At 39.2% G+C, this 17,384-nt stretch overlaps 1 protein-coding gene across 1 annotated transcript in view; it reads left to right on the forward strand.

The window, feature by feature from the left end:
* The first annotated feature begins 2,901 nt into the window (after window positions 1-2,901).
* Window positions 2,902-17,384, forward strand: part of LOC124228169 (gasdermin-C-like) — a 29,999-nt gene continuing 15,516 nt past the window's right edge. The window contains 3 exon segments of the mRNA XM_046642502.1: window positions 2,902-3,256; window positions 14,469-14,686; window positions 15,380-15,563. Coding sequence (XP_046498458.1) covers window positions 14,473-14,686; window positions 15,380-15,563 — 398 coding nt within the window. The 5' untranslated portion in view covers window positions 2,902-3,256; window positions 14,469-14,472.

Raw genomic sequence — 17,384 nt, forward strand, 5'->3', positions numbered from 1 at the left:
TCACAATCCGATGTACACATCAGGATAGATGCGGAGAGGGCTGATGGCCACTCTGAGTTTATTATAACCAGTGTTTCAAAATATACATAGCTTACATCTGTTAAACATACACAGGTGTTCTGGTTGAAGTAATTAGCAAATGCCAAGAATTCTTAGTGATTTCTCAAGGAACCCTCCCTCGGCCTCTGTTTTGATGTTATCATGTTATTGCTGTGCTCGTATATTTTTATCTCACAACAGGAAAAGCCTCATAGGCAATGGCTCCTCCTGCTCCCAATATCGATATCCTGTCTCCATCTGTGCCCCTGGGCGACCGATGCCTGGCTTAGGTTGCCTCCCCCTGGAGGTCTTACCCGTCTTTGGCTAACTGGCCTTCTCACCTCTGGGTCACAGTTTGTTGGCAAACCTTTTCCAGGGATTATTAACCCTTCCTGCATCAGGGGCGGCTACAGCTCTTTCTACTTGTGCATGCAAATACAGTAGCTTTGAGATATCCAATGTTCCCCACTTTGGCCATTTAAGACATAAGTCATTCTTAGTTAATCCTTCCCATTTTGTTAAATACTTGTAAGCATTGTTTCCGTATGCATTATACATGAAACCAGCTGGAGTCCCAGTGGGAGGTTGTCCATCTGAGAGCTGGCCAGCTTTAGAAGCATGGTTTCCCATTTTCTTTTTGCTTGTCTGTTTTTTTTTTTTTTTAAATAAGGTCTGAACAACTTCTAAGGACAGTGTAGTGGCTCAGAAGTGTGCAGCTTATGAGTGTTACTCCCTATAGAAAGGTCGTAAACACTCTCTTACGTGCCTTGGTTTCTCCTCCGGCAGTCTAAAACCACCATGGGGCTCAGAGCACGGGTGACCAGCACTTATGTGTGCGTCCCCGGACCAGCTTGTAATTAATTACCATGAATGAGAGTGGAGTTCCCTACGGGACCGCTGCATGTCTCGAGGATTGATTCTCTGACACTCCTGCTGAGGTCCTTAGTCACCTAAGGGCGCCTTTTGATAAAGGCCAGGAGGAGCAAGTGTTCCTTTTCTTCAGAGCTGAACACGTTCAGTCTCTCATTTCTCTATGAAGCAGTTTGTTCAGACTTTATAAACACAATTCTTTCCAATTTAAAGCCAAATTAAAAGGACAACCAACCCAGCTCACTCCAAGCTCCCTCTAAGCTCCCATGGCTTAGGAATTCCCTCTAGGTTTTTCTCCACCTAGGAAATGTACTGGTACCCCTCAAAACCTCTAGTCTTAAGACCTTACCCAGCTCATATAAACTCTTGGACGGTCAACTTAAAATAAGGAGGTCCGGGTTTCAGGAGAACTCACCAAGGTCACCTGAAGAATGCAGTGACCCGGGGGGCTCAATGGGCCCTTATTGGTACCGAATGCAGGTTCAGTGTAGATTCCAGGTGGCCTCTGGGGGGGTTTCTCTGAAATCCTGCTGACTACACCAAGAACTGTCTATGAAAATAATCCATAACCAATCTATAAATGAAAATTTGGTCGAGTTTATTCTGAGCTTAAATCTGAGGATTATAACCCAGGAGAGTCTTTCCACAAAGGAACAGAGCACTCCAAAGAAGTGGGGGTACACAGGGTGGTTATAGACCCTCAAAGAGTATGTTTCACATATGATTGAAATGTCCCTTTTACAATAGTCACGAGGCTGCTCTGTCAGCACAGTGATTGATGGAAATGGCAGATAGGTCTGCTGTCTCAGTGAATGCTGCGGGGTGGCAGGTGTGTTGCCTTGGGCTGGGCGGTCACAGATGAGCACTGCAATCGGTTCCCAGCCTAAAGAAAGATGCTTAATCTTTAATGAGATGCCAACATTGGGAGGGGGAGAGAAGTTGCACCTTTATCTCAAGGGCCTTTGCTCTTGCCATAGGGAATCTCTACAGCAGATGTACAATGCATGCTCAATAGCCTCGGTCAGGCCCTTTTGGAAATACAAGGTCACGCCGAATTAGATTTACACAAAATGGCTTCCTCATATACTCCAATATATCCTATTACTTGCCATTTTTATTTGTCAATAAAAAAACTCAGAGTTCACTGGACTTATGGTTCCCAAGGAGCGAAGTTAATTTTCTGTTTCTAGATTATCAGACAGCAGGGCAGGGCCCTTGGAATGTGGGCATGTGTAAGAGTGTATATGTGATTAAAACTTTTCATTTCAAGTCTATTGTTTCTACAATGCACATTTTAGAAAGTAAAACTCAATTTTGGTAAATCTTTTGGTCCAGTGGCGTCATGGAGAAGGCTCACTGTGATCTGTGTCCTGAATGCAGTGGATGTCAAATTCCCAAGATGGAGAAGGGTGGGCATGAGACTTTTGTGAATATTGAAAGGAAGAAAAAAGTGAAACAAATGCCTTGTGAAATACTGTCAACTGAAAGGAATTGTGTTTTCGAGTGCCAGTCCCAGGGTATTACAAAAACCTGCAATGGTGGCCTTCCTGGTCATTTAATTTTCCGCTGCTGTAAGCATTTTGTTTAATCCTGTAAGTCTACAGGCAGTAAGTGGAAGGAGAATGGGTTTGGGGCAAGTTGTTTTTGTTCTCTTTAAAAATCTTCTTTTATTTATCTTAAAGATAAATATTCTTGTAAGATTGGATTATATAACATGTGCATAGCACTTGACACAACAAGGTGTTAAAAATGTTAATTCCTCTTGTACAGATCCCCACAACTAGGCAGTTCAGAGGCTCTCCCCAGGGCCCTGGCATCTTGAATCTTACTTCTACCTTTCTTGCTGATCCTCAGTTGCATTTTACATACACCGCCTTTAAGAGGGAACATGAGCCAGATAAGTTGTTTCAGCCACAATGAAATCTACAAATCAAAGACTTGTTGAGACAGTTCTCTTTGCATCAGGAGAAGAGCATTGCTTCTGAAGAGATCTCTCTACTCTGCTCTGGGAACGCCTAGCATATATATAATCAAATGTTGCCTCATTCTGGTCCATAGACTTTTGGAGGGGAAGGACTTGAGAGCTAAGATTCTGTGATCCAGAGCTCAGCTCTCGACTTGGTCTCCTGGAAGAGAAGACGGGTGATTCTATGCTTGTTTTTCCAGGATATTGCATTGGAAATTGAGTTTGGGATCTGTTGGTGGAAGGAAAACTCTGTGAGCAGAGTCACATTTATCTGTTCTCTGGAGTTTGGGAAACTTTGCTTGATATCAGGAGGTCTGAGGACTGGAAGGAGGCCTACTCAATTGGAATCTTTCTCTATAAGACAAAACAATATACAATCTGGTAAGTTCTAACCGGGGTTCAAGGATGAATAAGAAGAGATGATACTATGGTCAGAGACAGAAATGTTCAGGATGGATTTGTAGAATGAATAGAGGGTTTGGTATTGTTTTTTTGCATAATTTGTCCCAAAAAGAAGGCAGCAATTCTTCCTGAAGTTCTCCTTAATAAAGGAGAATTCCTGATAACAACATGCAAGCATGTGAGGCTCAGGGAGGTATCTTTGTTACATCCTTATCCTGCTCAGTCTTAGAGGATCTTCTTTAGTTTCTGTAATTCGCTGTTGTCCACTGATCTCTTCTGTGGCCCACCCTAGACAGAGTTGAAATGGTCACATCATGGCTTTTACATGAACTATTGAATATTCTTTCTCTTTTCAGCCACTCAATGAATGTTCAAAAACTGAATTCTACATAACTGGGAAATCCTAGTCCTATTTGCACAGAAGGGAGCAATTTAAAAGGACTGGTCTCATTCAACGTGCTCTGTAAAATTCCATGAACACTTTTCCCTGTCTAGCTATTACATATTCAAGTTCATGCCTTCATTTACACTCAAGTTTCAATTTCCACCTATGCACAGATAGCTCAAACATTTTTATCTCCAGGGCAGTTCTCTATTCTGAGTGCTGATCTATTTTAATCTCTTCTTGGATCTCAAAATCAACATATCCAAATATGAGTTATTTTCTTCCTCTTCAAACAGGTCTCCTTTCAGTGTTCCCTTACTCAAGAAAATGGCGCTGCCATCATCCAGCTACCAAGCCAGAGACCAGGAAATCTTTCTTTATCTCTCCCTCTTACTCATGCTCCCACAAAAGCTACCACTGACTCCGTTTGATTTTATAGCATCTCCTTACTCATCATCCTGGTGTAAGTTGCTGTTATCTCTCACCTGAAACATTGCCATAAACAGCTTCATAACTAGGCTACCTTCATCCACTGTTGCCCCCTTTCAGACTGAGGGGTCGTTTTGTATCACAAATCTATTTAGTTCACTCCCTTCCTTAGTTGCATTCTCTATTGTTTATTGCTGGTATTCAGGAACACTATTGATTTTTGATATTGATCTTATATCTAGCAACCTTACTGAATTCTGACTATCCTAATAATTTATCTTTTGATTCCCGTGTCTTGTACATAAATATATCATCTGTGAATAGTAACAGTTTTGATGTTCCTTTCAGATCTCGTTCTTCTCATTTATTCCCCTTTTATCACTGTGATGGATAGAACCTCCGGAAGATTGTTGAATGGCAGTGGTAGGAATGAACACCATTGTATTATTTCCGTCTTTAAAGGAATATTGCTAGTGTTGCACCATTAATTTGACGTTTGCTGCAGAGTTTTGATGCATTCTATTATCAAATTCAGTGAAAAAGTCCCTAAATTCCAAATCTGCTCAATTAAAAAAATCATAAATGGGAGGTTTATCAAATGATTTTCTTACATTTCCTGCAATGATCACATAGTTTGTCCATTAATATGTAAATGTGTAAGTTATAGTACTAGATATTTTAGAAGTAAATGATTCTTGCCTTTATTGGAATAAACACATGATTTTCTAAAGACATTTATGGGTTGAGTTTGCCAATATTTTGTTTAGGTTTTTTTCCCCCTGAGATTCTGAAAGTTTTATTATCATGGAAATTAGCAGAACATTGGAAAATTGGGAACTTCTTTTCTTTTCTTTTTTTAAAGATTGGCCCTGAGCTAACATCTGTTGCCAATCTTCCTCTTTTCTTTTTCTTTTTTTTCTTCTTCCTAAAGCCCCCCAGTACATGGCTATATATTCTAGTTGCTGGTCTGCTATGTGGGACGCTGCCTCAACATGGCTTGATGAGTGGTGATAGTTCCGTGCCCAGGATCTGAACCAGTGAAACCCTGGGCCACCAAAGTGGAGCATGTGAATTTAACCACTCTGCCATGGGGCCAGCCCCAGGAACTTCTTAGCTAGCTGTTATAGGTTTGTTAGGAAGGAAACATATAAGAAAATATCTCTTTAATTCAACCATCACTTATTATCTCTACTGATTGACTGCCAGACCACTTCTGAGCCTTCATCACCCCCCTCTATGAAGCTAAGAAACAAGTAAACTCTGAAAACTTTGCAATGTTAATTTAAACCCTTTTGCCAATCTAACTCTTTTAAAAATAGACTTCATTTTGTTTTAATTTTGTTGATCCTTTGTGTTGTTTTTCTAGTCTCTCTTTCATCTATTTCTGCTCTAATCTTTATTATTTCCTTCCATATGCTAACTTTGAGTTTAGTTTGTTCTTCTTTTTCTAGTTCTTTGAGGTGTAAAGTAGATTATTTGAGATCTTTCTTTTTTCTTAATGTTGGCATTTATCACTATAAAATTCCCTCTTAGAACTGCTTTTGCTGCATCTCATATGTCTTGGTATGTTGTTTTGTTTCCATTTTTGTTTCTCTCAAGATGTTTTTTGATTTCCCTTTTGATTCTTCTTTGACCCATTGGTTGTTTCAGAGTGTGTGGTTTAATTTCCACATATTTGTGAATTTTCCAATATTCTTCCTTATATTGATTTTTAGTTTCACACTATTACGGTTGTAAAAGATATTTGATATGATTTTAATCTTCTTAAATTCATTAAGACTTGTTTTGTGGCCTAACATATGCTCTATCCTGGGGAACTATCTGTGTACACTTGAAAATAATGTATATTCTGCTGCTGTTGGATAGAAAATTCTGTGTATGTTTTCAGGCCCATTTGGTCTTTAGTTTTGTTCAAGTCCTCTGTTTCTTTATCGATTTCCTGTCTGGATTATCTATTAATTGTTGAAAGCTGGATATTGAGATCTCATACTATTATTGTACTGCTGTCTATTTTTGCCTTCAGTTCTGTTAATACTTGAGTTATGTATGTAGGTGCTCCAATGTTGTGTGCATATATATTTACAATTGTTATATCCTCTTGATGAATTGACCCCTTGATCATTATATAATGACCTTATTTGTCACTCATGACAGTTTTTGACTTAAATTTCAATATATCTGATGTAAATATAGTCATCCCTGCTCTCTTTTGGTTACCATTTGCATGGAATATATATTTTCATCCCTTTGTTTTTAGTCTATGTGTGTCCTTAAAGTGAATCTCTTGTAGACACCATATTGTTGGATCTTGTTTTTTCAATCCATTCAGCACCTCTGTGTCTTTTGATTAGAGGATTCAATCCGTTTGCATTTAAAGTAATTGCTGATAAATAAGATTTACTATTGTCATTTTGTTAATTGTTTTCTGACTGCCTTATTTTTCCTTTGTTCCATTCTTCTTTTCTTGCTGTCTTCCTTTATGATTTGGTGATATTTTGTAGAGGTTTGTTTTGATTCCTTTTTCTTTATCTTTTGTGTGTCTGCTAGAGGTTTTTTTTTTTAAAGATTGGCACCTGAGCTAACAACCATTGCCAATCTTCTTTTTTTCCCCTGCTTTTTCTCCCCAAATCCCCCCGGTACATAGTTGTATATTTTAGTTGTGGGTCCTTCTAGTTGTGGGATGTGGAATGCTGCCTCAGTGTGGCCTGACAAGTGGTGCCATATCTGTGCCCAGGATATGAACTGGTGAAACCCTGGGCTGCGGAAGCAGAGGCGTGAACTTAACCACTCAGCCACGGGGCCAGCCCCTAGAGATTTTCTCTCTGTGGTTACCATGAGGCTTATATAAGACATCTTATACTTACAACTGTCCATTCTACTTCAATCATATATAAAAACTCTACCCCTTTTATTTTCCCCACATTTTATGCTATTGATGCCACAATTTGCATATTTTTATATTGTGTACCCATTAACAAATATTATAGCTATAGTTTTTATTTATTTTATTTTTATTTTTCTCTGAGGAAGATTTGCTCTGAGCTAACATCTGTTGTCAATCTTCTTTTTTTATGTGAGTGGCCACCACAGGATGGCCACTGACAAGTGGTGAGGAACTGAACCTGGGCCCCCAAAGTAAGCATGCCAAACTTAACCACTACGTTACTAGGGCTAGCTCTAGTTATTTTTAATCTGTTTGTCTTTTAACATTTATACTGAGTTAAAAGTGATTTACTCACCTGTATTAAAATATTAGAGTATTCTGAATTTGACAATATACTTACTTTTACCAGTGAGTTTATTCTTTCATATGTTTTTATCTTACTAATTAGAGTCCTTTCATTTCAGCTTGAAGAGCTCCCTTTAGCATTTCTATTAAGGCAGGTACGGTGGTGATCAACTCCCTCAGTTTTTGTTTGTCTGGGAAGGTCTTATTTCTCTTTCATTTCTGAAGGACAGCTTTACCAGGTACAGTATTCTTGGTTGTCAGTTTTTTTCTTTCAGCTCTTTGAACATATCATTCTATTCTCTCCTGGTGTGCAAGTTTCTGCTGAGAAATTTACTGAGAGTCTTATTGGAGTTCCCTTGTATGTAATGAATCACTTTTCTCTTATACTTTCAAAACTCTCTGTCTTTGAATTTTTAGAATTTCAATATAATGAGTCTTGGTTTAATCTTCTTTGCATTGATCCCATTTTGTGTACCCTTGTGCTTCAAGGATCTAGATGTCCATATCCCTCCCCAGATTTTGGAAATTTTCAGCCATTATTTCTTTAAATAAGCTTTTTCTCCTTTCTCTCTTTTCCTTTTGGGCCTCTTATAATGCTTGCTTGGTTCTCTTGATGATGTCCCACAAATCTGGTAGACATTCTTCACTCTTATTCATTTTTTTCTTTTTATTCCTCTGACTGGATAATTTTATTTTATTTTATTTATTTTTTTATTGTTAATGATAGGTTACAATCTTGTGAAATTTCAGTTGTACATTAATGTTTGTCATTCGTGTTGTAGGTGCACCACTTTACCCTTTGTGCCCACCCACACCCCACCTTTCCCCTGGTATCCACTAAACTGTTCTCTTAGTCCACATTTTTAAATTCCTCATATGAGTGGAGTCATACACAGATTATCCTTCTCTAAGTGGCTTATTTCACTTAAAATAATTCCATCAAGGTCCATCCATGTTATTGCAAATGGAATGATTTTGTTCTGTTTTACAGCTGAGTAGTATTCCATTGTATATATGTACCACATCTTCTTTATCCATTCGTCTGTTGATGGACACTTAGGTTGCTTCCATGTCTTGGCTATTGTAAATAATGCTGCAATGAACATTGGGGTGCACAGGACTTTTGGGATTGCTGACTTCAAGCTCTTTGGATAGATACCCAGTAGTGGAATGGCTGGATCATATGGTAGTTCTATTTTTAATTTTTTGAGGAATCTCCATACTGTTTTCCATAGTGGCTGCACAAGTTTGCATTTCCACCAGCAGTGTATGAGGGTTCCTTTTTCTCCACAACCTCTCCAACATTTGTTACTATTAGATTTAGATATTTTTGTCATTCTAATGGGTGTAAGGTGATATCTTAGTGTAGTTTTGATTTGCATTTCCCTGATGATCAGCGATGATGAGCATCTTTTCATGTGCCTATTGGCCATCCGTATATCTTCTTTGGAGAAATGTCTGTTCATGTCTCCAACCCATTTTTTGATTGGGTTGTTTGATTTTTTGTCGTTGAGTTGTGAGAGTTCTTTATGTATTATGGATATTAAGCCTTTGTCAGATATATGACTTGCAAATATTTTTTCCCAGTTAGTGTGTTGTTTTTTGTTTCAATCCTGTTTTCATTTGCCTTGAAGAAGCTCTTTAGTCTGATGAAGTCCCATTTGTTTATTCTTTCTATTGTTTCCCTTCTCTGAGAAGACATGGTGTCCAAAAAGATCCTTTTAATACTGATGTCAAAGAGTGTACTGCCTACGTTTTCTTCTAGAAGCCTTATGGTTTCAGGTCTCACCTTTAGGTTTTTGATCCATTTTGAGTTTATTTTGGTGAATGGTGAAAAAGAATGGTCAATTTTCATTCTTTTACATATGGCTTTCCAGTTTTCCCAGCACCATTTGTTGAAAAGACTTTCTTTTCTCCATTGTATGCACTCAGCTCATTTGTCGAAAATAAACTGTCCATAGATGTGTGGTTTTATTTCTGGGCTTTCAATTCTGTTCCATTGATCTGTGCACCTGTTTTTGTACCAGTACCATGCCGTTTTGATTACTGTAGCTTTGTAGTGTGTTTTGAAGTCAGGGATTGTGATTCCTCCCGTTTTGTTCCTTTTTCTCAGCATTGCTTTAGCAATTCGGGGTCTTTTGTTGCCCCATATGAATTTTAGGATTCTTTGTTCTAATTCTGTAAAGAATGTCAGTGGGATTCTGATTGGGGTAGTGTTGAATCTGTAGATTGCTTTAGGTAGAACGGACATTTTAACTATGTTTATTCTTCCAATCCACGTGCATGGAATGTCTTTCTATCTCCTTATGTCATCATCCAATTATCTCAGAAAGGCCTTGTAATTTTCATTATATAGGTCCTTCACTTCCTTAGTTAAATTTACCCCAAGGTATTTTATTCTTTTTGTTGCAATTGTGAATGGAATTGTGTTCTTGAGTTCTTTTTCTGTTAGTTCATTATTAGAATATAGAAATGCTACTGATTTATGCAAATTGATTTTGTACCCTGCAACTTTGCTGTCGTTGTTGATTACGTCTAACAGTTTTCCAATGGATTCTTTGGGGTTTTCTATATATAAGATCATGTCATCTGCAAACAGCGAGAGTTTCACTTCTTCCCTCCCTATTTGGATTCCTTTTATTCCTTTTTCTTGCCTGATTGCTCTGGCCAGGACCTCCAGTACTATGTTAAATAAGAGTGGTGATAGAGGGCATCCTTGTCTCGTTCCTGTTTTCAGGGGGATGGTGCTCAGTTTTTGCCCATTGAGTATGATGTTGGCTGTGGGTTTGTCATATATGGCCTTTATTATGTTGAGATAGTTCCCTTCTATGCCCATTTTGTTCAGAGTTTTTTTCATAAATGGCTGTTGGATCTTGTCAAATGCCTTCTCTGCATCTATTGAGATGATCATGTGGTTTTTATTCCTCAGTTTTTTGATGTGGTGTATCACGTTGATTGATTTGCGGATGTTGAACCATCCCTGTGTCCCTGGTATGAATCCCACCTGATCATGATGTGTGATCCTTTTGATGAATTGATGAATTCTGGTTGCCAAAATTTTGTTTAGAATTTTTGCATCTATGTTCATCAGTGATATTGGCCTGTAGTTCTCTTTTTTCGTGGTGTCCTTGTCAGGCTTTGGTATCAGTGTGATGTTGGCCTCATAGAATGTGTTAGGAAGTGTTCCATCCTCCCTAATTTTTTGGAATAGCTTGAAAAGGATAGGTATTAAATCCTCTCTGAAAGTTTGATGGAATTCCCCAGGAAAGCCATCTGGTCCTTGGGTTTTATTCTTTGGGATGTTTTTGATTGCTGTTTCAATCTCTTTCCTTGTGATTGGTCTGTTCAAATTGTCTGCCTCTTCTTGAGTGAGCTTTGGGAGATTGTAGGGGTCCAAGAATTTATCCATTTCCTCTAGGTTATCCATTCTGTTGGCATATAGTTTTTTGTAGTATTCTCTTATAATCCATTGTATTTCTGCAGAGTCTGTTGTTATTTCTCCTCTTTCATTTCTGATTTTGTTTATTTGAGCTTTCTCCCTTTTTTCTTTGTAAGTCTGGCTAGGGGTTTGTCAATTTTATTTATCTTCTCAAAGAACCAGCTCTTTGTTTCATTGATCCTTTCTACTGCCTTTTTCGTTTCAGTAGTATTTATTTCTGCTCTGATTTTTATTATTTCTCTCCTTCTGCTGACTTTGGGCTTTATTTGTTCTTTTTCCTCTAGTTCAGTTAGGTGTTGTTTAAGATTGCTTATTTGGGATTTTTCTTTTTGTTAAGATGTGCCTGTATTGTGATGAATTGTCCTCTTAATACAGCTTTTGCTGTATCCCATATGAGTTGGTATGGCATGCTATCATTTTCATTTGTTTCCAGTTATTTTTTGATTTCTTCTTTAATTTCTTCAATGATCCATTGCTTGTTCAGTAGTGTATTGTTTAGTCTCCACATCTTTGTGCCTTTCTCAGCTTTTTCCTTGTAATTAATCTCTAGCCTTATAGCATTATGATCGGAAAAGATGCTTGTTATTATTTCAATTTTTTTAAATTTGTAGAGGCTTGCCTTGTTTCCCAACATATGGCCTATCCTTGAGAATGTTCCATGTGCACTTGAGAAGAATGTGTATTCTGCTGTTTTAGGATGAAGTGATCTATATATGTCTATTAAGTCCAATTGTTTTAGTTTTTCGTTTAGCTCCACTATTTCCTTGTTGATTTTCTGTCTGGATGATCTGTCCATTGATGTGAGTGGGGTGTTGAGGTCCCCTACTATTATTGTGTTGTTTTTAACATCTTCCTTTAGGTCTGTTAATAGTTGCTTTATGAATCTTGGTGCTCCTGTGTTGGGTGCATAGATATTTATAAGCATTATTTCTTCTTGATGAAGTGTCCCTTTGATCATTATATATTGTCCCTCTGTGTCTCTCTTTACCTGTCTTATTTTGAAATCTGCTTTGTCTGATATAAGAATTGCAATACCTGCCCTTTTTTGCTTGCTATTAGCTTGAAGTATTGTCCTCCACCCCTTCACTCTGAGCCTGTGTTTGTTCTTGGGGCTGAGGTGTGTTTCCTGGAGGCAACAAATTGTTGGATCTTGTTCTTTAATCCATTTTGCCACTCTGTCTCTTTTCATGGGAGAGTTCAATCTGTTTACATTGAGAGTGATTATTGATGCATGTAGACTTAATGCTGTCAATCTGTCACTCATTATCTTGTTTTCCTGCGTTTCTTTTCCTGTGTGCTCTAGCCACCCATTTAATACTGCAATTTCTTATGCTGGGTTTCTTAGATTTTTCCTTATTTATGTTTTGTGGCTCTGTTCTGTTTTTTAGTTTAGTGGCTACCCTGAAGTTTGTACTTAGAATCTCGTGTATAATATAGTCTATTCTTGGTGGTCTCTTACTTACTTGGCCTGGACTGATTTAGACCCTTTGCTCTTCCCCTCCTAAATAATTATTTTCATTTCTTATTCCAACTCGTGTTATGAATTTGTAGTTAGAGTGATAAGATCATCCTTGCTTTGGTAGTTTCCTTACCTTTACCCTAATGCTATAGTTGAATATTTGCTATCCTGTTCTGGTTCTATCCATCGGTCTCCCTAGTCTGTGGATTATGTCCCCTTTCTCCCTTTTTTCTTTTTTCAGGTATGAGAGCCTTCTTGAGGATTTCTTGTAGTGGAGGACTTTTAGTTACAAATTCCATTAACTTTTGTTTGTCTGGAAAAGATTTAATTTCTCCCTCATATCTGAAGGATATTCTTGCTGGATAGAGTATTCTTGGCTGAAGATTTTTATCTTTTAAAGCTTTGAATATGTCACTCCATTCTCTCCTAGCTTGTAAGGTTTCTGTAGAGAAATCCACTGAAAGTCTGATAGGAGCTCCTTTGTAAGTTATTCTCTTCTGTCTTGCTGCCCTGAGTATTCTTTCTTTGTCTTTCATTTTTGCCATTTGTACTACTATGTGCCTTGCAGTAGGTCTTTTTACATTGACAAATCTAGGAGATCTGAAAGCTTCCTCTACACACATTTCTCCGTCAATCCCTACATTTGGGAAGTTCTCTTCTATAATTTCATTAAGAGCACTTTCTGCTCTATTTTCCTTTTTCATGTTCTCGGGAATTCCTATGATCCTTAAGTTCTTTCTCCTCATTGAATCCACTATCTCTTGGAGATTTTCCTCATTTTTTAAAATTCTTAGTTCTCTTTCTTCCTCTGTCTGGAGCCATTCAGCCCGTCTATCTTTGATTATGTTAATTTGCTCTTCTATAGTGTCTACACGGGCATTCAGGGAATCCGTCTTCTGTTTTATCTGGTCCATTGTGTTTTTCATCTCTAGTAATTCTGTTTGATTCTTCTTTATAATTTCAATCTCTTTTGTGAAGTAACTCCAGAACTCATTGGCTTGTTTCTCTATCTTTCTCTCTACCTCATTGAGTTTTTTGATTATAGCTGCTCTGAACTCATTTTCACTTAGTTTACCTATTTCCAAGTCCTCAGGACTTAATTCTGTGTTTTTATTGTTTTCCTTCTGGTCTGGGGCTTTTATAAATTGCTGGATGGTAGAGGAGGAGTTTTTTCCCATGGTGGTAGAATTCGGTTGCAGTTACAGCCTGTCGCCACTAGATGGGGGTCGAGAGCCGTACGTTCTGAGCTCTCTGCCTTCGGGCAAGATGGCAGCGCCCAGCGCGGTTTGCCGGGAGGGAGGGGCTGCTTTTCTCCTGTGCCATCTGGATTCGGATCAGTTCTGTTCTCTGGTCTCCCCGGGCCCTGGGTTTATGGGGTCCCCACGCATGGAAGCTTTCCCCTGTCTGTGGGGTGCTGGGACCTCTCCACTTGACTCCCACAAAGGTACTCTTGTCTGTGGGTCATTGTCAAAATTGGTGTTTCTGTGGAGAGATGAGGACTCAAAATTCCTGTTCTGCCATCTTGCTAACATCATTCTTTGAAATTGAAAGTGTTTAACGGCAGCATGAGAATATCATCCAGGTGGATGACTACCTATACCAGGCTCTTGACTCATAGGAGAGGTGATTCACTCTATAATTTTCTAGTGAAACAGGGTCCACTTAGAACAACAATGCAGGCCTCTGGATTTTTTGATTTATCCCTCTCATTTCCATTGTCATGAAGGCTACACTCTTGTTCTATTTCAGTCACAGTAAGATTGTATAAATTTTGAAAGGCATGGATTTTACACACTGAACATGGGTAATTCACACAAACATAAAAATCAGTCTTCTAGTGGGTGATTAAAAATCATACAATTTGGCCAGCTTGATCTTAACTACCATGGCATAAGAAAGTACATGTGTTGAATTTTTGGAAGGGAATTCTTCTCCTCTTTGTCACTTCCAACAAATTAACTAAGTGCTCATGGGTCCCTCTGACCTGGGTGGTACTCTAGTCTAGGTATCTCATCTCTGTTCACTAAAGATCATCTCACTAGATAGTTGTTTAAGTAAGACTTAGGCCCCTTCCAGCTTCCAACATGGGCATAATTTGCATTTATATCCTATCTCGTTGTGTAGAGAGGACAAATACTTCTCTATGAAGTATTCAAATTACTGTCAACTTTCTGCATGACACATAGAAACTCATTTACTATCAACTGTAGACCCAACTGATCTTTGTACTCCCCTTCTGTCTGCTCCTAGCAACATGCCCTCTATGTTTGAGAGAACTAGCAAGAATATCACCAAAGAGATTGGAGACAAAGATCTGAGGCCTGCCAAAAACTTGTTGAGTGCCACCAGAATACATCATTTTTCTTTATTACTGAAGAGGAAGACTCACTCACAGTTCTGGGAACAACCTGAAGTTCCAACTGAAGTCTCCCTCATGGACATCCTCGAACCAAGTTCTTCAGTCCCAGGTATTGTCAGCCGTGGGCACAGGAGACAAGGAGTGAAAAACAATGGAGCTCAGGGAGAGGTGGTGCAGCACGCAAGAAATTCTGAGACATCCACACAGAGAGATCTCAGGATGAGCCTTGCCTGAAGGCAAGGGGCGAGGAACTAAGATTGTTTGAGAATTTACTGATTATTAACCAAGGAATACATTAGTTCATCTAGTACTTACAGCAGCCTTTTGAGATAGGAATATTATCCCCAGTTTACATAATAGTAAATTGAAGCCTACAAAATAATTAGTTCCACATTACATACCCGGGAACTAATAGAGCCAGGGTCCACACCCACGTCTTTCTGGCTGCAATCGAAATATTTTCTGCCCTAGTGCTCTCCCTTCTAGGACTGGATGCTGTGCCTGCTACAGGAGGCCCTTGCCTGGAAAGATTATGATGTGGGTCTCCTGGACCAGTACGCAAGTGATGTCACCATTTCTTAGGGTCAGGATATCATCCCTGATCTCCATCCCCTGGGTGGATTCAAACATTTGTCCTTGGCCGTAATTTACTTTTAAAATATTAATTGATTAGTTAGCTTCTCAACTGAGAGATTAAAATAAGTAAGAGGGCTGGGGCAAAATAGGACCGTTATTCCACTTGGCACACCAGCTCTTCCAGTAAATTCTTGGCTAAACCTAAGGCTACTATTTCTGTCCCTAGAAACTGTCAAGACAGGACGGTTCCTCATCACTGACACTGCGGTCAAGAAGTGGAAGGCTCGTGTGAGTGTGAATGCTGGAGTAGAAGCGGGCTTGTTGCCGGAAGCTGCTGAGTTCTATGGATCCTCCCTCCAGTATCGGATTGCTACCATCCCATTCCATCCCTGGACAGACCTTCAAAAGAGGTGAGGCTGTGGGAGGGGAAGGGAACGGGTTGGCAGGGTCCCAGAAGGTGCCCTCCTCTTAGGCAAAGAGACTTTGTTGCTGAGGTTCAGAATGAAGAAAATCACATCCCAGATTATGACGCTCTTCTTGAGGATTCATTCATACACTCATTCAACTTAATAGTTATTAGTTATGTAATAAATATTTACTAAAAAGGTTATTATGCATTACAGTGCTATTTTGTGCTGAGAATAATGACAAGACTGATCAAAATCCTTGTCCTAAAGCAGATTATATTTAGTGGAGTAGGGGACATGCAATGAGTGAGGAAATGTTATAAAAAATAAATTAACAAAGTATTAATTTAAGAGAGACAAAGACTCTGAAATTCTTTGCTTAAATAAAGTATGCATCAGTGTCCTAGGATTTAACTCCTTGCGTGTGGGGAAAAAGACAGATCTTCAATAATCCTCTAAGGGCTTAACAAGAACTTCTCAAGTCTTTACGTCTTCTAGAGACAGAGATGTCAATTTAAATAATATTTCTATCAATGCAAAGAATTATTAAAGTAAGGAACTAATTAAAATCACAGACTGTTTAGAGACTAAAAGTTACTTTGACAGGGCATGCACAATTTCTGTATCCCTGGTGTCTTGTCACACCCTTCTTAGGACTAACATCTGCAAAGACTGTTCATAGTGCAAAAGATTATTTGGGTTTCTACAGCTGCAAGAAAAGAAAAAAATTTTGTCCTAGGAATTTCTTTCAGTAGTTAAAGAGGCTACAGTTTCAGGGATCCATTTTATTATCTAGCACCAAGAGAAATAAGTAAGCCTGAGCTCAAAACTTTAAATGTGAAAAGAAAGGCAATTAGATACTTTTAATAAATGGGATGCAGGGCATGTAATGTGTTTCAGCTAAAAGGTGGTCACAGATTGTGACGGGGGCTCTGAAGGTAAGCAGGAGGTGAAAGAGACTGGCTGGATGGAAGGGAGTCTGTTTGTGTTTCTCTGTGGAGCTAAAAGTTGAGCTCAGACCTAAAGAATGAAGGAAGCAAGAGCACGAGGGTCTGACAAGCCCTGGGACAGGACAGGGCTGGATATTTTCAGGATCAGCAGGGAGCCCTGTGATGTGGATGCTTAGTCAATCTTGAGGAAGGTGATATAAAATGAGGCTTGGAGACAAGCAGATATCAGATGACACAGCACCAAGGGCAATGGGAAAAGCCAGTACTGATGCTCAGTGACCTCCTCCACTGAAAAGCATGTTAAGGGTCTCTCAGTGGTCCATATGGCTGTCATCCAGGGCACTAACTTCAGTGGCCTTGAGTATAATCAGAGTTGAGTCTCAGACTGAAATGGACATGAAATTTGTCTTCAGTCCTTCAGACCTCTCACACCTCCCCTGAATCTGTATCTTCAAGTCAGCCCTTCCAACCACCTATTAAGAACAGTGAACCCGTAAAGACCCACCTGTGATAGTCATGAAAAGTCACCCAGAATCCTCCCCGCTTCGTCTGCTCCACATCCCACCCTGACTGTGCCTTTGGACAGTGATGGATGTGGTTTCCCTGCTTTGACAGTAGGATCTCCTGAGGTCTGTTCTCAACCATGTGGACTTGTCTACTTCTAGGTTCTTCTGGTGAGAGGCCCTAGTGCTGGAAACATATAAACCAGCCCCTACCAGAGCCAATAGAATTTTTGAAAATGCAGATGTCTTTCACAGTATGGCATGAACACTCTCATACATGAACCCCTGTCAGAGAATGGGGGCCCCTCCACTGTGCATATCAGAGATGCTCTGTTGTCCTAGGTAACTTCACCTATAAGCCAGTATCTTTC

The sequence above is a fragment of the Equus quagga genome, chromosome 16, assembly GCF_021613505.1.
Source record: "Equus quagga isolate Etosha38 chromosome 16, UCLA_HA_Equagga_1.0, whole genome shotgun sequence".
NCBI classification, from domain to species: Eukaryota; Metazoa; Chordata; class Mammalia; order Perissodactyla; family Equidae; genus Equus; species Equus quagga.